Consider the following 21470-nt stretch of genomic DNA (forward strand, 5'->3'; position numbering starts at 1 on the left):
GAATTGTTCACTCATGTTATAAGAAAGTGAAAAGAGTTGAATACATGTTGACTTTGAAAGTAAGATAACCAGGCCGTTTCATTTGAAGGCTCAGTGTGTCATGATGTCATGCCAGATAAATACATTCGAATTGAAGAGTCATACAGTGTAGATTATAGGCTCTTTAATCAACTTTGTTATGCAAGTAGTGTTAAAAGAGGATTAGCATTTTAAATAATCCTTCAGAAGAAACTTCGAGTGTCCTTCCTCCACATCTTCCCTGTTCCACCCGTCTGTTTGTTTTGTTCATCTATACTCTTTTTTTTACTCCGTTTGGATTCTAATCACTCCTTCCATTGGACTCCCTTGAAAAGGGAAATGGTTTCTATGGTAATGCCAGCTGAAGTGGAAAAGACTGTGTGTGTGTGTGTGTGTTGGGTGAACAGATGGGCTTCCTTGTGTGTTCTATTTGTGGTCAACAGAGTGATCTTTCCCCAGGGTTACATGATAGAGGCAGAGAAAATTAAGCACTTTTGTCTCTGCTGTATTTTTTATTGCCATCTGTTAATTGTGTCGGGCTGAAATCTGGTCATTACTTTAATCAGGTCAACTCTCGTGAAAGGCCTTTGACCTCTGACCCCGACCACCGTCGACCTGTTCTACAAAAGGTTCTGACCCGGATCACCTGTTTGAAACCTGGTGAAAATCGCACAGCTGTTAAAACACTGATGCAGTTTAGGCAAAGGAAGCAGAGATTTAACCTTTGTGAAAAAGAAAGTGTCTGGTCCTGAAAGAGAAGATTGGTTCATCTAACTTAGTTTGACTAAAATAGCACTGAGAATGCAGAGTGCCGGACCAAGAGCCAAATCATTTGCTATTACTGGTTAACTGGACAAGCCTTTGCTCCAGAAAATATGTTGAAGATTGAACAGAAGACAGAAGTTGAGTTGTACATTGATGTAACATTCAGTTGGTCTTTAAGGCAAATCAACCCCCCAGGAGACTATTTTTACATTTTTAATGGCAATTTTTAATGTTTTTTTTAAATTGCTTTGGCAAGAGAATGTATGTAATATTCCGTGAACATCAGAAAGTATTTAATTTGTAAATGTGGTGAAAAAAGTAATGTTGATTAATGCATCCATATCTATTGTATACTGTATTGCATTGCACCCAACATTTTGGTGAAACCCTTACACATCTCATATTTCACATCAATCACATTTCATCTACAACTTGTGCACCACCAGTCCCTCCACCACTGACTTGCTTTCAGACGAAACCTGTGCTCACTTGTTGAAACAAACACACATTGATTAATAAATGTGACAGTAGTGCAAGCAGTTTGTATTAACTAATCAAACCTTATTGTAAAGTGTTAATGGAAATGCACGAGCATTTGATTTTAAACAATTATCTCACTGTGTTATTGTGCATTTATTTCACAATGATTCTCCACCTGAAAGAAAACAATCAACCAAATAATTTGACAACTTTTTATTTGAAATGTCAGTGTTCAGGAAAAGAAGAAAAATAAAACCGAAATATAAATATTAGCATATAAAATGCAAGTAGCACACGGGAGCCGGGAATCAAAGCGTCTTATCAGCAATGTTACAGCAGGATTACAGCATCAGCAGACACGCACGCGCACACACACACACGCAGATAATAGAGCTATTCAGATTCTTCATATAGACATCAAGAGGCATTCTCACATGTAAGCACAACAGAGACCACATATTTCATAAACAGAGGCGATACGGTCTAGTCGTCCTCCGTTTTGTGTGTCTTTATGTGGAAAAGCGTGACAGGAAAAAGAAACACAAAAATATATGCATAACATCACAACTTCTAAACTAAGAGTGTGTCTATTAATTTTCATAAGTAAGTAAAAGTTAAACTCTTTATTTACAGGTGCGTTAGTTGGCTTTCATAGTACTAAAGAACTACATTGGTAACAGAGCGTCACGTTTTTTTTTTTCCTTTTCCTCCATTGTAATTTTTGATCTTTTTTTTTCTTAAAAAATAAAATGACATTCCAGTAGTAAGCCATTCCTTTCGAGCTGATTATCCGAAAAGGGGTGTGTTTTTAAGGGCTGATTGATTTCTATTTACAAAGAAACATCATGCCAATGGGAAAGTGAACCTTAATCAGCATTTGGACGGATTATCTGTATCATAAGTATCTTCTACAACACCAGCTTTCCAAAAGTTCTACTCGCGACTCTTTTATGAATTACACATGTGCTGCCTGTACATTCACTGAGTACAAGTTGCCTTCTAAAACAGCATCTTAACCTGAATTTAAATCCTTACAGATTGAAATCTATTGTTCATTGAGCTTGTTGCAAATGACCAAAATGAAAGATCAGCCTTTGCGTCAGGAAATTGCTGGCATATGTCAGCTGCTCCCATTGCCTGGAGGTTGTCACCATCAAAACAGCAGATACTCATAGCGACTGAGTACCATTACCAACTCATCTAATTACAACCGGCACTGAAAAAGCATCAACACCTCAGGATAACCTGGAAATACTTAATACTAAGGAAGGACAATGTGGACTTGCGGTAACTGGTTTCACAACGCTCTCGTTATGGCTCGGACGTCACTAATGCTTCAAAAACATTCAGTTCACGTTTAGGCTCAGTGATACACAGGGGAATCCATTTTTGAAAGAAAATACACAAAAAGAGGAGCGTTTATCTGCTCCCCTCCTCCTTGGGACGGTTGCAGACGGGTGGTTGTAGACGTCAGGTGACAGGCCGATTATCTACGGCGCAAAAAAAGCAGCATGCAGCTATAATCGCCTGATCTACACAAACGCGTCTCCTTAAATAATCCGTTTTAAAAAATCCATAGTGGTATTTCAGTAAAAAAAAGCATTAAGAATCATGATGCATTGCATCATCCTACTGGGCACGTCAGAAAATGAAGCAATGGACACTGTGTCTTTAAACAAGGACGTGATTGTTATAATACATTTCTTCTTTCTGTCCAGATGGTTTAACATGATCACGCACGGTACTGTGGTAAATACATTATTGGCTAGATATAAGCAGGAATATAGTGTCACTTAAAGGTTGCATAAAGTTGGCAAATGTGAGCATTAAAATATGAAAAACATCTGAAAGTTCAAAGGGATCAAATGATTTTACAGTACTTGAGCAGGAAAATAATGCATGTGTAAAATCTGAGAAGTGGGTTTACGTGTACGCATTTTTTTCTAAATAGTTACAGATTTCCAGCAAACCTCAGAACAGCACAGGATGGAGTCGTCCAGCTATTTCAACCTCCCTAAACTCCCTACGTATCTAGCATGCCTCAGGCCTCTACTTCTTCTCCTTCTTGGTGGATTTCTTCTTGCTGGCGGGCGTCTGGGCGGCCTTAGGCGGCTCGGGTTGGGAGGCGGCGACGGCCTGCGGTGGTGGCAGGGCCTGCTGGGGTTGCTGTTGGTTGGAGGTCAGGGTGGCGGTGCTGCCGGGGATGTAGACGTTCTGCCTGTAATCGGGGACGTGCTGCAGGGTGAACTGAGGGCTGTAGCGGGTGCTCAGACCCATGGTGCCCGGAGCCAGAGTGTTGGTCGCCTCGCTGACCTCTGCAGAGAAAGAGTTTTCTGTTAGGTGATTTTCTGAGGATTTCTGTATTGCAATATTGGTTCACTATCAATGGGTGCGTTTACATGCACACCAGTAAGCTGATAACGCAAGTAAACTGCGTTTACATGACTTTATTAATAAACCGGGCTATTTCCTTTTAGTGACGTCAAACATAATAATGTCCGTATCTGACTCAGAGTATTCCAAATGTAACGCCAGTTGTGATGTAAAAAAAAAGAAGCAGTGTGTCAGCGGGAGATTTAAGGCTCATATCCCTCATGCAGATACAGATGCAGAGATTTGACTGAACCTCTTCTGCTGCATGAGATGAGAAGAACACATCTTCACAATTTTCTGGGTCTTAAAGGAGTATGCGTTTGTAATATATGTCCTTATTTCATGCAAAACGCTAGCTCGCTCTGTCTGGAATGGATGCATTTAAATCTGCTCTAAGTTTGCCTTTTTGTCACCTATCACGTGCATTTCAATAAGCCAACAGAAAGCAGGTTAATGCGTTTACATGCCGCGCAAAATAAGTAAGAGGCAAAAAACTACCTGTCCCGATCGGTTTATACTTACGCCGTTTATGACCTTACTACGATAAAAGGAAAAAAGGTTACACAGCGTTTACATGACCATTTTCATTGTCGGCTTATTAGGCATAATCGGTTAAAAACGTGCATGTAAACGCACCCACAGTCAAAATCGAACCTACAGAACATATTCAGCTCGGGTGAGTTCAGCTTTGACACGATTCAGTCCAGTAACAGAGTTCATCAATTATGAAATGAATTCCGTAGAGCTGCTTTATAGCTAAATCATAGACAACACCCAGCAAGCAATTTGGCATTTAAAGACAACGTCTAACAGCCATCCAAACAAAGGAAAGATTTGGACTGTAAGTGAAAAATGAATAGACGTCTGACCACAGCCCAAGAATACACTACTCATCTAAAACATGTCAAAGAAATAAAACCAAACACCTTGCAATCACTGTTGACTTTCATGACAGAATATCATACATCTCAAAATATTTAGGCAAAAATGACATGTAACCAAATTAAAGGTTATTTTGCCTAGAAGTGGGTTACTCATAGCCGGCCTATATCGGGTCTATAGTTAACCGATACAGCGAAATTATGTCTATTGCTTGCTGGTAAGTGTCATCCAATAGCGTCATCCACTTTTACTCTTACCCAATAGTGTCAGTGCAGTCACTTTGCATAAATAACATGAAAAACACCAGAAACTCAAATAAACCAGAAACTCATTTTAAACCCAACAAAGCTTATTCTACAAGACTTTAACCAAGAAAACAAACAGTGACAAATGCTGAGTGTTAATGGAAACCTGCTGATTGGCTGATCACAGAACACTGGACAGACCAGTGGAAACATTGACACGCTCTCTGACTGGAACCGAATAACTCAATAATGTCTGTCACAGAGTCTTTGCAGAACAAATATAACATGATTCCACTTGATTCCATCTTGCGTGTCTGTGTAAATGACTTTGCAATCTGGCCAAAACGATCTGTTCTAATTTGCTTTTGCAAATGCTGGTGTACATTACAGGTCAAAAGTTTGACATCACTATGTTTTTTTGTGCTTTTATTCAGCATCTCAGTTTCCACAAAAATGTTGAGGCTTTTAAAGGAAATGGGAGACGACACTCTGATTGGTGTAATGCACGTTACGCCCAAAACACACTTGTGGCTCATTAAGACAATCCCTATTTGTACATCCCTATTCGACCATTTTTCCATCGTTAATCTAGCAAGTGTGGATTCGGACCTAAGTGCACCTGTGGCATGCGCTTTCGACCATGCGCTCAGAGTGTTAAAATATGCTGCTTTAGAGTTGGTCTGTAAAGTTAGTTGAAGCATTTATGTAACAGCAGCTGTCATCTAAAGGATGAGGAAATACCAAAGCGACTAAGTAAATGTGCAATGAGTCACTTTCCTTTATTTCTATTCAGTCGCAGCAGCAGTAAAAATAAAGGGAAATGTGAGAGGACGACGTCATGCTGCTGCATCACAGGCTTTGATGTGGCTTATATAGATACGGCCGCTGAATTGTCCCTGTGTGTGCGAATTGATCAGATAAATCTATGCAAAACTTGATCTGATTATAATGAAAATGACTGCCAACAATGAAGTTAACATTCTCAGAATGAGAAGAATGTAAATGTGCTTTCATGCATTAAAATATAAAGCAAAAGGGAAATTCTCACCGTTAGCGGCGGCCATCAGCGCCTGGAGCTGCTCGGCCTCAGTGGGGGGGTTGGGCCAGGGTCCGGTTCCCACGGCAACCTCAGGAGTGGCAGCAGCCCTGCAGAGAGGAAGAGGAAGAAGAGTCAGCAAAACAGAGGACGTTCTGTAATGCTGCTATCAGCAACAGCTGCAGCGTGTTTGTGTGTGTGTGTGTGGTGCTTTGTGCCCTCATTTTAACACACACTCAATCCTCCACATTACTTACAACTACACCATGTTGGAACTCTGGTGGAAAAAGAAAACGAGCGGAGAACGAGAAGGTTACAGCCGCTGAAAACTACAGCACACGCACACAAAACCACTGAACGTTTCCATGTGTGGCGACTTGATCTTCAAAGGCTTCTTCAATTTGCATCCACGGTGAACAAAAGCCCTGATCGCTCTAAAAATCACCTCATTACACACAAACTTTCTTTACTGCCGGTAACCAGGAAAAGCAACAAATACACTTCCAATTTACCACCGTTAATTCCCCACTAACACACGCTTTAGAAGATTAACGCTCCACAAACAATACATAATGTGTTAATTAAACATTAAAATGATGGCTTTAAAATACTTTCCTTAATTAGTAGCGACTGCATGAACAAAGGACAAATCGCTGTTCCTCATAAAAATGTCCGGATGTTCTCTTTTCTCTGCGTGTGAGAGGAATAATGGAGATTCCTCATCCTGTTCCCAAACATCAGGAAATACACGACTGCTCAAAAGAGTGGAGTCAGGATTTTTTAATGTTTGTGAAAGAAGTCTTTTCTGCTAGCCAAGGCTGCATTTGTTTGATCAAACATACAGTAAAAATAGTAATCTTGTGAAATATTTCAATTTAAAAGACCTGTTTTCTATGTGAATATATTGTAACATGTAATTTATTCCTGTGATCAAAACTGGATTTTCAGCATCATTACTCCTGTCTTCGGTGTCACATGATCACTCAGAAATGAAAAGTTGTAATATGTTTCTTTCTAATTAAAATTTCTGATTAGTGTTGAAAACAGATAAGATGCTTCATATTTCTATTTAAACTGTGATTTATTTTTTGTGATACATTGTTACAAATGTCTTAACTGTAACTTTTGATCATCCTTGCTGAATAAATTATTCCCAACAAAAACACACACAAACAATAATGCACCACAAATCACAAAGCTTCTGTGATCAGCACCATTGACTGAAGAGAAATCACAACTGAATCCTTTTACAACTGCTTCTCACTAAACCAATAAGCCACAAAACAGTTTTTGCCTTGGGGAATTACCATGATGCAAAGTATACTTTGTACAAAATTATGATAACTGTGCAGAAACTTGATAAAAGGCATTAAAGTTATTAATAATAAACACAAACAATAAAAGACACAAACCTAAATAATCAGCCCATTTACTCATCTGGAGCCTTTCATTCTGTTCAACTCAAATGAATACATATGCTGTAGGGCTGTAACAATACCCTCATGTCACGATTCCATACATTTCACGATACTGAACTCACAACATGATATTATTTTGATACTCCAAGATATGGTAAAATGTTAAATAAAAACGTAGTGTTCATTAAAATCTATGTTTGGTATTACATTGTGGATGGAAATGAATAGGCAACACAATGCACAGGACAATGGTGATTGGTATCACCAGAATAAAAATAATTATGATCCTGAAGCTGAAAATACAGAACTATTTTAGACGAATATGCCACACACTGACTAGATGTATTTAAAATAATGAATTTGAAGACATTTGGCATTATCAGGACCCGCAAATATTCCCCAGTGCATTATTATACATGAGATTCAACATTATAAAGTAGTTAAATGTAGTACTGCCACTAATACCCAGTAAACTTAATTTTTTTCTCTTACAGTCATTTTTATTTTGGATGAACTACACACAATATATATTGTCACTATCCACGATACATATTGGTGCATTTTTTAATTGCGATATAGTGTGACACGATATATTATATACACACCTAATATGCTGGAAAAAAAATCTAGCAGGACAAAACCATCTCAAAGCATCTAACGGTCATCCAAATCTTTAATCACTAACAAGCATCTTCAGCACAAAGAGAGGATGAGATGCTAATGCTAAAGCCCATCTGTCTGTGAAAGGGTTTAAAAGAAAGTCGGGGTCTCACTTCCTGTCTTATATGAGCCCGGCAGCTGTAAAACAGTCTAACACCACAGACACCAGACAGCAAACCACAACGGCACTGCACAACATCTGCATACAAGACACGACCACAGGACGGGTGGGAACAGAGGATGAAGACAGACTCGCTCGCAGACAGGGAAAACTGGGAAAGAAAGATAGATCATGATGGATGGATGGATGAATGGACAGTCAGACATAGATAAATAGATAGATAGATAGATAGATAGATAGATAGATAGATAGATAGATAGATAGATAGATAGATAGATAGATAGATAGATAGATAGATAGATAGATAGATAGATAGAACAGACAGGCATAAAGAAAAGCATAAAGAAAAGCATAAAGAAAGAAAGAAAGAAAGGCATAAAGAAAGAAAGAAAGAAAGAAAGAAAGAAAGAAAGAAAGAAAGAAAGAAAGAAAGAAAGAAAGAAAGAAAGAAAGAAAGAAAGAAAGAAAGAAACATATAAAAACTTCTAGAACAACAAATCTAATTTATTAAAGTATGTGAAGGAAGAAATGACAGAAATAATTGGTGGAAGAATGAAAAGCAGAAAGAGGCTTGAGAAGGGAACACTGTTTTTGCCAGGCATTTCAAAAGGGATAAACTCCCAGTGCCAAGATGAGGCAAAAACAGGGTGATGCTGTTTCAGAGTGAACAACCCTAATGAGAACCAGAGCTGATCTGAAGTCATCAGTGCTGAGCGTCTGAGATCAAACCTGCACCCTTTAGACCACCAGATCAGATCTTTAACCACTACGCCATTATAGACAGAACAATGTAAACCGAGTCAACTCGCATATCCTGGCACAACGCTACAGTTCACCGGCGTGAAGATAAGACGCCTCGCTTCTTCATAATCAGTGTCTCATCACACTTCCTGTGGTCAGCATTATCACATCCTGTGGTTGGATAATCACTTCCTGTGGACCAAAATGCACGAGTTGTCAAAAACCAAGAGTCAGGTCCAAGATGTCATTGTTTGTAGCTATTCATTCCTAAAAGCCCTTACAAATGTTTACACAAAAGACATTACATCATCATCTTTCCCTACACAGTTCCAAAACCATAGGATGCACTGCAACAAAAGGAATCACACACTAATGTACGAGGCACAACGCTACATGCTGCTTTCTATTCTATGAGCAGAACGGCCCCTGAGGGCCCCAGCGTCACTATTGGACACTAATGCAGCACCTCAGCTCAGACGATCCTGGGACAAACCTACAGGAACGAGCAGGGACGCTAGCTACGCTTCAATACCTCAGCCTGCTCGGCGGCGTCCATCTTACATGTGTGGGCTGGAGCTTGAAGGAACTGAAAAAAAGATTGAAATTAACTATGATCTTTTGGCGGGAAATGAGGTATAGGACAAGCTAACTGAAAGGGATAGTTCACTCAAAAAATTAAAATTATCCCATAAAATACTCGCCCTCAAGCCATCCTAGGGGTATATGACTTTATCCCTTCAGCCAAACATGATCAGAGTTACATAAAAAAATATAAATATTCTTGCCAGTTTTGTAATGGCACCGAATAGTGTCCAAGTTTTTGAAGCTTTGTGACAGTAATCCATACATCATAGTAATCCATAAATGTAATCCATACATCATATAAGTAATCCATACAGCTCCAGTGTGTTAATAAATGCCTTCTGAAGAGAAGCGATGGGTTGTAACAAAAATATTCACATTTAAAACTTTATTAAATATAATCACTGACTTCTGGCAAAAACCCCTTCGCAAAAAAAAAAAAAAACCTTGCTTTATTAACTCGCTGGAGGCGTATGGATTACTTATATGATGGATGGATGCGCTTTATGGAGCTTAAAAAACTCGGGCACTATTCAATGCCATTATAAAGCTGGGAAGAGCCAGGATATTATTTCAAACAACTCTTGATTATGTTCGGTTGAACGAAGAAAGTCATATACACTTGGGATGGCTTGAGGGTTAGTAAATGATGAAATCATTTTCATATTTTGGGTGAATTATTGCTTGAAGGACGGACAACCATTATGCTGTTTTAGTATCACTGAGATACTATTATAGTTTTTATTAATATTTTGAATAATATATTTTGAACAAAGTTAAAGGTGTAGTAATGCGTTTTTGTCAATTTTATTAGTCTTTTAATAGTTTTTATTCATTTTTATTTCAGTACTTTTAGTTATTTTAGTACATCGGGTTACCGGTTAATTAAATAAAACTGAGAAATTTTGCTTAGGCAACTACACTGTAAAATGTTTTTTTTTTTTTTTTTTTTTTTTTACAAACACTACTGAAGTGTGTATTACTCGGGGGAAAGGAAGGATTTTTTCTTTAAATGTATTAGCATTTTCTGAGTTCAATTTGTTACCTAGTTTTTCCAAGTATATCCTAGAAAAAATGTGTCAGTTTAAGTAACATTTACTTTATTTCAAAGGTAGCTTTAGCTTTAGTTAACTATAATAACCCTGCTAACAACACACAGGTCTTTGGGCCCACTGCTATATATGTAGCACTGCCAATTTAAACTAAACAAAAAGATTTAATTTCTTCCAAATGGCTTCTTTCAAACTAGGTCCTGTCAGGCTGGAATGTGTTGTGTAACATCTGTTATGGAAACCGATGCGCCGTGAACACTGGCGCACGAGAGAATCGAGACTCTATTGGCTGCCTGTGACAGCCCCTCCCCCAAGAGAGCACCTGATTGGATGAGATGCTGTCAATCACACTGAAATAGTCAAAGCCCTTTGGCATCTTAATGGTACCAATCGGTTTCAGCACAATGCATTGACTATAACAGGCATTAGCATGGCAATAAACCTCACTGTCCCCCTCTTTTACTCTTTCTGGCCCCTCTCTCTCTGTCTCTTGGCAGATTGAGGCATTGGGGGTGGAGGGGTAAGTGCTTGAATAACTGCAGCCATTTTGTTAAGAGAAGAAGAACATTAAGATTCAGCACACAGCAACTTTCGTTCTCTTTTTGTTTCTCTCAATCTCTCTGGATATGTTTGGAATGGCATAGTAATTGCCTTATTTATACATGCAAAACTAGCTTGAACTATGTGCCTTTCAAGTGGAGTGAGAGATATTTTGTATACGAGTTTGTGCATTTACGAGTGGGGAACTGAATTCTAGATGTTGCGATGTCTAGGCCGTGTCAAGACAATATATGTTACAATATATATTACAGACAATATATGTGCAATCTATAGAGATCCGTGGGCAAAAGCAAGTCTGTAGCGAAAGGTGTTAATCATTACATTTTCACCGTTAGCTTCACATTTAGGTCTGATGCCATGTAAAAAATAAGAAAATAATAGTTTTCATAATTTTGAATTTAGATGTAATTTGGGTTGTTTATTGCTCACACTACCAAGTTATGTTTCTGACTTGAATGTCATAGTAGCGACTTGAGGTATGCGTTTCCCAGGTGCACATATGTCTCTTATATAAAAGCAAATCTGCATGCAAATCTATTTCTGTAAGTCATCTCTTGCTCTATATTTTCATATATCTGCACCTCAATGTGTGCTAACCATTTATTCAATGCAAATGTTTTTTGAAAAGGGATGACTTTGTGCATTTACATAATGCAAATCTTAGTTCAAATGTGCCTGCATCTGTGTGTGTGTTACTCACCCGCTGGGCCCGGGCCTCTGGTTCTGTGTGAAACGCCAGTCAGCGTTGGGTGGTTTTTGCTGTAATGAGACAAAAGGAAAAACATGAGTAATGACATATAAAAAGAAAAGTAAAGACTCACCATTCAGTTGTGAGTGTATTTGTGTGACCTTGCAGTTGCCATGGGGACAAAATGATGTAAGTGTGTTTCCTGCATGTGGTGATGGCCGTCAGTATGACCTTGAGGACACAGCATGTGACCAAACCACAAGAACGAGACACTTGTTCACTTCGTCACACTATGAATTATAGAGGTTTCATTTGAAACGGATTGGTGTTAAATGGTTATTCACACACACACTTTATGGGGACTTTACATAGACATAATGATTTTTATACAGTACAAACTTTATCACTACTGCAGTATAATTTAGAAGCTTTTTCGACCTCATTGGAAACAGAAAATGTGAAGGTAAAAAAAATAGACTGGTATAACTACACTTGTGGGGACATTTGGTTCCAGTTAAGTAGGAAATACCACACACACACACACACACACACACACACACACACACACACACACACACACACACACACACACAGCAATTAATAATTATAGTGCATCTGAAACACCACAGGGATGAGCAGGAATTCAAGCATTTCAGTTTGAACACACACACACACATACAGGATTGTTCCAGTGAGTGAGAAACAAGCTCTGTGACTAATTGGGTCAAAGACAGAAAGACCATTGTGATTCCATCCTCAGGGCAGCATACGCGCCTCACGCTGCATATTATATCTATAAATTCACAAACCCCAAAATAAAAATACATATATACTGCAATACTTAAGAACACCAGGATAAAAGCCCCCCCACTTCTAGAATTTAATCAAACCAAAATGAAAAAATACAGAAAGAGAGACAGAGTTGATCAGAACTCCATAAAAACGAGACACTAAAAAGTCAAATTATGGCATCAGCATAAAATGGCATTTACAGCACATTTGAGTTCTATGATGAAACACCAAACAAACAAAGGCCAAGACCTTTTCCAACCATATAACACAAACAATATCAAAGGAGCACACCCTTACAAAGCAAGTAAGTTATACTAATATCAATTTACTATTAGTAAACTAGTAAGTTTATTATTTCAATACTGCTTAGAACTAAATTGGCCTATTTTTTAGTAAAATCTATTATTATATGTTATAAAAGTATATATAACAGTAGTAACCTTTAAGTGCACATCATAAGTACAAATGTTCTATCTTACAAATTGCACAACCATGTTTCTCATTTTTACTCCATCTGTACTACAAGCGAACTTATACGCATCCTAGTAACGTTAGCTTAAGTTACTATTTTACTAACTTACTTTTCCCCCCAAACATTTCTAACAAAATGCTGAGAAACTTGCCTTTTAATCAAGGACTTTGATGATCAACACCACCAAAGCTTCACGGTCCTTTCCTCTTTATGTTTTCGACATTTTATTCGGTAACGTTTGGCATTTTTGATTTATATGCTTTTGAATGTTTGTTGTTTTACATTAGCGTTAGCTTCTTTCAGCCGCTTCTTCGCCTATGATGATCCGGAGATTCTGGACTAGAAGATGCGCATAGCGCCCCCTACAGTAAAGTGAAAACAACGATAGTCGTGGAGGGGAAAGAATAAAGTAGGCCTAGCTAAATATTTTAAAGTAAATTACTATGTGTACACTACCAGTATATTAGCCTACACAAAAATCAGATGATCCGAATGAACATATCTATTTTCTTTGTAAATCAATATTTTCAAACAATATGAGTTTATAAGGCTGTATGTAAATACAAATCGCGCGTACGCGGAGGCCCATGTGGTGCGATCGAAAAGGGAAATTCACTTTCAAAGGGGCAGGGGCTCAAGGTGAAATACACTTTCTCATTTTTAGTTTAAAGTGGTCATGACCTGGCTTTTTTATTCAGTTATCTCATGGTTTTACATTCAAAAACATAATGTATAATTAACAGGCTATTTTCTACCCTGCTTTTGAGCCTCTCTCATGAAATGGTTTTTATGGGCATGCAGCAGCATTGAAGACTTGGAAGTAAACGCCCACTGCTACGATTGGATAACAGGTACGCATATTATAATGATTCAGACTTTATATCACACAATTCTGACTTTATATCTCACAATTCTGACTTTATGTCACGCAATTCTTACTGTATATCTCACAATTCTGACTTATCTCTCAATTCTGATGTTATATCGCTCAATTCAGACTTTATATCTCACAATTCAGACTTTATATCTCACAATTCTGACTTTATATCTCACAATTCTGACTTTATATTTCTCAATTCTGACTTTATCTCTCTCAATTCTGATTTTATATCTCACAATTCTGACTTTATATCACACAATTCTGACTTTATATCTCTCAATTCAGACTTTATATCTCACAATTCTGACTTTATATCTCACAATTCAGACTTTATATCTCACAATTCTGACTTTATATCTCACAATTCTGACTTTATATCTCACAATTCTGACTTTATATCTCACAATTATAACTTTATATCACACAATTCAGACTTTATATCTCACAATTCTGACTTTATATCTCACAATTCTGACTTTATATCTCTCAATTCTGACTTTATATCTCTCAATTCTGACTTTATATCTCTCAATTCTGACTTTATATCTCTCAATTCTGATTTTATATCTCTCAATTCTGACTTTATATCTCTCAATTCTGACTTTATATCACACAATTATGACTTTATATCTCAATTCTGACTTTATATCGAACAACTGTGACTTTGTATTTCACAATTCTGACTTTATATCTCACAATTCTGACTTTATGTCTCACAATTCTGACTTTATATCTCACAATTCTGACTTTATATCGAACAACTGTGACTTTGTATTTCACAATTCTGACTTTATGTCTCACAATTCTGACTTTATATCTCGCAATTCTGACTTTATATCGAACAACTGTGACTTTGTATTTCACAATTCTGACTTTATATCTCACAATTCTGACTTTATGTCTCACAATTCTGACTTTATATCTCACAATTCTGACTTTATATCGAACAACTGTGACTTTGTATTTCACAATTCTGACTTTATATCACACAATTCTGACTTTATATCTCACAATTCAGACTTTATATCTCACAATTCTGACTTTATATCTCACAATTCTGACTTTATATCTCTCAATTCTGACTTTATATCTCTCAATTCTGACTTTATATCTCTCAATTCTGATTTTATATCGAACAACTGTGACTTTGTATTTCACAATTCTGACTTTATGTCTCACAATTCTGACTTTATATCTCACAATTCTGACTTTATATCGAACAACTGTGACTTTGTATTTCACAATTCTGACTTTATGTCTCACAATTCTGACTTTATATCTCACAATTCTGACTTTATATCTCTCAATTCTGACTTTATATCTCTCAATTCTGACTTTATATCACACAATTCTGACTTTATATCTCTCAATTCTGACTTTATATCTCACAATTCTGACTTTATATCTCTCAATTCTGACTTTATATCTCACAATTCTGACTTTATATCTCTCAATTCTGACTTTATATCTCTCAATTCTGACTTTATATCACACAATTATGACTTTATATCTCTCAATTCTGACTTTATATCTCTCAATTCTGACTTTATATCACACAATTCTGACTTTATATCTCTCAATTATGACTTTATATCTCACAATTCTGACTTTATATCTCACAATTCTGACTTTATATCTCACAATTCTGACTTTATATCTCTCAATTCTGATTTTATATCTCTCAATTCTGACTTTATATCTCTCAATTCTGACTTTATATCACACAATTATGACTTTATATCTCAATTCTGATTTTATATCAAACAACTGTGACTTTGTATTTCACAATTCTGACTTTATATCTCACAATTCTGACTTTATGTCTCACAATTCTGACTTTATATCTCTCAATTCTGACTTTATATCACACAATTATGACTTTATATCTCTCAATTCTGACTTTATATCTCTCAATTCTGACTTTATATCACACAATTATGAGTTTATATCTCAATTCTGACGTTATATCTCACAATTCTGACTTTATATCACGTAAGTCTGACTTCAAATCTCACAATTATGACTTTATATCACACAATTATGACTTTATATCTCACAATTATGACTTTATATCACACAATTATGACTTTATATCTCACAATTCTGACTTTATATCACTCAATTCTGACTTTATATCTCACAATTCTGACTTTATATCTCACAATTCTGACTTTATATCTCTCAATTCTGACTTTATATTTCTTAATTCTGACTTTATATCTCTCAATTCTGACTTTATATCTCTCAATTCTGACTTTATATTTCTCAATTCTGACTTTATATCTCACAATTCTGACTTTATATCTCTCAATTCTGACATTATATCTCTCAATTCTGACTTTATATTTCTCAATTCTGACTTTATATCTCACAATTCTGACTTTATATCTCTCAATTCTGACATTATATTTCTCAATTCTGACTTTATATCTCTCAATTCTGACTTTATATCTCACAATTCTGACTTTATATCTCTCAATGTCCCCAAAATGAGCTTTTGTCCAATTTAAGCTTTGTTTTTTGTGTTTTGTTTGCGAAGTATAACCAAGTGCAGCCATAAACACACACTCCTAAACCTCTCAAACAGAGCACATGACTCGCCTCACTCTGTACACATATAAACTCCAGCACATCAGATTAATCAGAACAATGAGAGCGACCTTAACATTATTCATATTCAGGGTCAGAGCCTTCAGACAGTAATGACTCCTGCATATCCTCATGTGTACAAAACTTTCATTCAGCAAGGGCAGAAAGAGTGTTGAGCGAGTGTGCGGGAAAGTTACATCCGCCTGCAGGAATGTCATAAAATTAAACAAAATCTTCCATAATGAGGTGTCTGTGTTTCTCATGAGTATACTGCACATCGCCTACTATTTTTGAACTACAATCTGAAACAGCATGCAGTGTTCAACAATAAACATATCGAACAGTAGTATGTTACACTGTTGCCATCTAACCTCACTGTGTTCCATTTTGGAACTGAATATTCTTTATAGTGTTTATATTTGCTACCATCGCCGTGGTGATCAGAATGAGGTCACACAACATCACCATGCCATTAACTCAAAGTCAAAGTTGAAGGTGGGTAGTGTCCTCTTAAATAATGGTATTTACATACTGAATATTTATACAAATAACACACAATAGACATGTCATGCTGCCAAACACACACACACTAATTATGCCTAGAGGACTGTGTGACATCGGTAAACAAACCTAATGCTCTGCACACATGGCAAAGCAGGATAAAACACACCTATGTAAAACACACACACACACACACACACACACACACACATGTTGGTCTATGTGGTTTACAGGGACTCTCCATAGGCGTAATGGTTTTTATACTGTACAAACCGTATTTTCTATCCCCTTACACTGCCCCTGCCCCTAAACCTACCCATCACAGGAAACATTCTGCATTTTTACTTTCTCAAAAAAACATCATTTAGTATGTTTTTAAGGCCATTTGAATTATGAGGACATTTGATATGTCCTCATAAACCACATTTATAGTGTAATACCAGTGTAATACCCATGTAGTTATACAAATTTGTGTCCTCATAAACCACATAAACAGGCTCACACACACACGCACGCACGCACGCACGCACGCACGCACGCACGCACGCACACACACACACACACACACACACACACACACACACACACACACACACACACACACACACACACACACACACACACACACACACACACACACACAAAGACATTGAATTGTAATCTTAGAGATTGGGAACTATATTAGCCCGCATGGAAGAATTGCTTATTCTTATAACTATAATTCACAAACATTTGGCCTTAATCTGTAGCTTTACATCTGGTGCGCACACACACGAACAGCATCTGCATCAGTATATCAAATCTGAGGGATCCTGTGAATTAATAAACTAGATTTATCCAAGACATCCTTCCTCATAAATCACAAGGAAAACCTCTGTGTGACATACATCCTGACCACACAATAGAGAAACATCCTCACCGTATTTTAAACCCTGAACAGGAAGGTACCTGATTCCGTAAAGATCTACTTTTCTTTGTATATCTTATAAACACTCTGCAGGAGTAACACGCCGCTCTCTGTATAAACTGTACACACATTATCACTCAAAACAGAAGGGCAGATGCATGTAACTAGAAACATTGACACTAATTAATTAACGACTCTTCTGATTAGTAAACTACTGCCTGGCATTATGATTGTGAGATTTGCACAAATAAATTCAGATTGATACTGATTATACCAAGCAGGATGGTCACAGCTAAAAAAAAAGATTAAAAGTAGGACACTACAAGAGCTTCAGAGAAAAGAAACGGCAACACGATCAAAGAGATCAAAGTGAAATGGGTTCATCTGAAAACATGGACAGATCTTTAAAGTCATGAAATATGTTTACAGCCATAACATGACCGCAAAAGGTCAACAAATCCAGAAAGTAACAAATCTCCAGATGTTGGACAGAAGATTGGAGCCTTTCCCACTAATTTGTCTCATAAACCTGCCAGGCATGTATTAAATTGGGGGTTTTACATAAACATCAGCATATAAACAGATGAATCTCACAGAAATATGTCTGGGACACACTGTATATTTAACTAAAAGCCAGGTAAAGATAAAGGATAAAGTCAATTTCTAGGAACATCTTAGATGATTTTCACAGTTAAGGCTATTTTACTTTTAAGTTTATTTTTTTTAACATTTATTTTAATGATGATTCTCGTTAATATTTGTAATCAACATTTTATTTGTTTTACAGTTATGAGTAAACAGCTTAATTGTCGCAAGTATTTGTATGTTCCTATTCTTATTCAATATTTTATTTTATTATATTATATTTTGCTTTAAAGTAATGGGAATTGGGAGTAAACTGTGCTTAATTGGCATGACATGCAAGTCATTTTATCATCAATATACATTCATGACAGGTTGTGTAAGATTAAAGGTGCACTATGGCATAAAGGTGGCAGAAATCACGTTCATGCATGCGGTTATTAACGTTACTGTAGTAAAGCAGAGCAGGACCGAGTGTTGTAGACCTGAGCACAGCTGCTGGAGCGATTGCTAAACAAATACCCGCCTCGCGAATACCGGGACTTTTATCATGACGGGACGGGACACAGTCGCCGGGCGCCTGCACAGATCCGCTCTTCCGGTTATGATTTTGAGGTAATGCAGCTCTGTTTATCATATTAGATACATTTAAGTGTGTTTAAAATGATGTTATGACGTTACTCCGTGCGTTCACTTGTTCACACTGCTAAGAGTAAAGCGCTCCTGCCAAATAAAAGCCGAAACCGAGGGTAGCGCAGATATGACGCAATTGACAGGCGACTCCCTCAAACGCTATGCTGAAACGTCCCTGTCCGTTGTTAAAATAGCAATTTTCTCACAATTTACAAATAGTTGGAAACATTTGGGATATTGCAGGTACTCAACTGAACAAAATATATAACACCGGCCTAGTGGTTTTTGGATATTTTACTGCAAAAATACCACATAGTGCAGCTTTAACCCTAAAAAAAAGTTTAAAAAAGAAAGAAGGCAAAGGAGAAAAAAAGTTTAAAAGGTGATTTTTTTAACAGGGTTAAAAAAATAAAAGGTAAGAAATCAAGAAGAGGAGAAACCAGGATTGCCAAAATTATAATTGCGTGTCCAGAATCTACTGTGGACCAGGACCCCCCACACACACACACACACACACACACACACACACACACACACACACAGAGCACGTGTCATGATAGCAGAGCCAGATGGCAGCCCAGCGACCCAAGAGACAAAATGACTCCCAAGAGACTTAGCGATGGGACATTACATCCAGGATGGAGAGAATGGGAGAAAGAAAGAAAGAGGAAAATCTCCCTTTCTCATGCTCATCCCTCTATAGACATAAACACAGGAGATTATAGAGGAATTCAGTTTCAACAAACAGCAAACTCATATAACACTTGCCCCAAACTCTACAAATAACCACTTCACATGCCTCAGAGAAACTTGCGAATATAAACTGACAGTTCCTACACAAGAGCTCATGGAAATGAGAATCGTGAATCGCAGCTGCCTACGGGATGGCCCAGATGTGACTCACTCACACGCACAAAGTAGGTCACATGATTTAGACGTGAGGAATCAATAACATGAGTTCAGCACAACAGGAAGTCAGGGGTCAATGAATGACCTCTGGAATCCTGTTATTCCGCCACCTCTTTCTTCCACTACCTACTTCCTCTTTCTCTCTCTCCATCCGTCATATTCCCGCCTTTTCCTTCCCCCATCCAAAACCTCAATTCTATCAGTCGGTCTGTTCTTCTTCCTGTCCATCTGTTGTCCATGTCTCTTCAACTTTGCTTCAGAGCTTCTGTTCTGTATATTCTTTAATGTCTGCTCTATATTTCTGTTTGCTTCACGTCTTCCACCTAAACCAGTGGTTCTTAACAGATGGCTCGCGGACAGCAGAGAAAAAAACAATGCTAATTGCACATAATAAAATGCAGCTAATCTCATATGGCCATGTATGGTTTGGTTATATGAGATTAGTTATTACTCACAAATAGCATTGTTTTTCCCTGCCGTCCGTGACTCATTATTTGAGAACCAGGAGAGAGACATTTTTGTTTCGTTTTGTACGATAAACAACTTTGGCACAAGCATCTCCACTTGATGTCCGATGTAAAATATGGGTCCTTAAGTGTTTTGTTTTTTTACCACTAATCTAAATCTTGTTTTCCCTCTGACAACCATGTTTCCAACTCTAAAATCCCAAAGCTCATGTTATTCTGATACTCTCTAAGCCTCTCTCCTTACCGCGTCTCAGTTTTCTCCTCCCTTCTCGTCTGACACCATCCAGACTTTTGCTAAATGCTTTGCTTTTTGTTCTTAATATATCTGCACTCTTTTCCCTTGTGTTCCCACTTTTCCTCTGTTCTTCCTCCCTCTTCCTGTATAGTCACAGGACTCACACCCAGCCGGTCTATTGGAGTTTTTGGAAGCCAGTTGCTAAAACATAAAAACTGCACTATGACGTACACTTGAAGCATATTTAACGCATTACCCAGTTGCATAACACAAACTAAAACCATGCTCCTAAAAAATGTAGAAACCTATGAAAACACAAAAGAGGCTTCGACATGAGTAATAATAATCAGCCCTGAGGTTGAAACATCACCTGAAATTATTTTCCACCAACACTACCGGCCAAAAGTTTGGAATCATTATGATTTTAAGAACGTTTTTGAAAAAAGTATCTTCTGCTCACCACGGCTGCATCTATTTGATAAAAAATGCAGTAAAAATAGATATATTGTGAAATAGTATTACCATTTAAAATAAATGTTTTCTGTGTGAATACATTGATAATGATTAGAAAAGTTTCCTCAGCAGCAAATCATCATATCAGAGTGATTTCTGAAGGATCATGTGACACTGAAGACTGGAGGAATGATGCTGAAAATTCAGCTTTGACCACAGGAATACATTACACTTTAACCCTTTAGGCGCCAGAGGTTTTTTCCTAAAACATTCGATTCTGACATCTTAATTTCAAAAGGCTATATCTTAAAAGTGATACAAGATAGAACCTTTCTATAAATTAGAGAAATATTAAGGATGACACTAAGTTTATGTAGGGATTACATTTTCCCGTCTAATTTGCATATTATGACGTCATAAAGTGGTGG

The 21470-nt window shown here is 37.2% G+C and overlaps 1 protein-coding gene across 25 annotated transcripts in view; it reads right to left on the minus strand.

The window, feature by feature from the left end:
* Positions 1-1461: 1461 nt before the first annotated feature.
* LOC137092613 (protocadherin gamma-A11-like) overlaps positions 1462-21470 on the minus strand; it is a 199688-nt gene continuing 179679 nt past the window's right edge. For all 25 annotated transcript variants that reach the window (XM_067456940.1, XM_067456936.1, XM_067456935.1 and 22 more), the window contains exons 2-4: positions 11635-11693; positions 5812-5909; positions 1462-3578 (exon numbers count right to left, since the gene is read on the minus strand). In XM_067456940.1, the coding sequence (XP_067313041.1) occupies positions 3313-3578; positions 5812-5909; positions 11635-11693 (423 nt within the window). In that variant the 3' untranslated portion in view covers positions 1462-3312. The remainder of the gene's footprint in view (positions 3579-5811; positions 5910-11634; positions 11694-21470) is intronic.

The sequence above is a fragment of the Pseudorasbora parva genome, chromosome 11, assembly GCF_024679245.1.
Source record: "Pseudorasbora parva isolate DD20220531a chromosome 11, ASM2467924v1, whole genome shotgun sequence".
Lineage (NCBI taxonomy): Eukaryota > Metazoa > Chordata > Actinopteri > Cypriniformes > Gobionidae > Pseudorasbora > Pseudorasbora parva.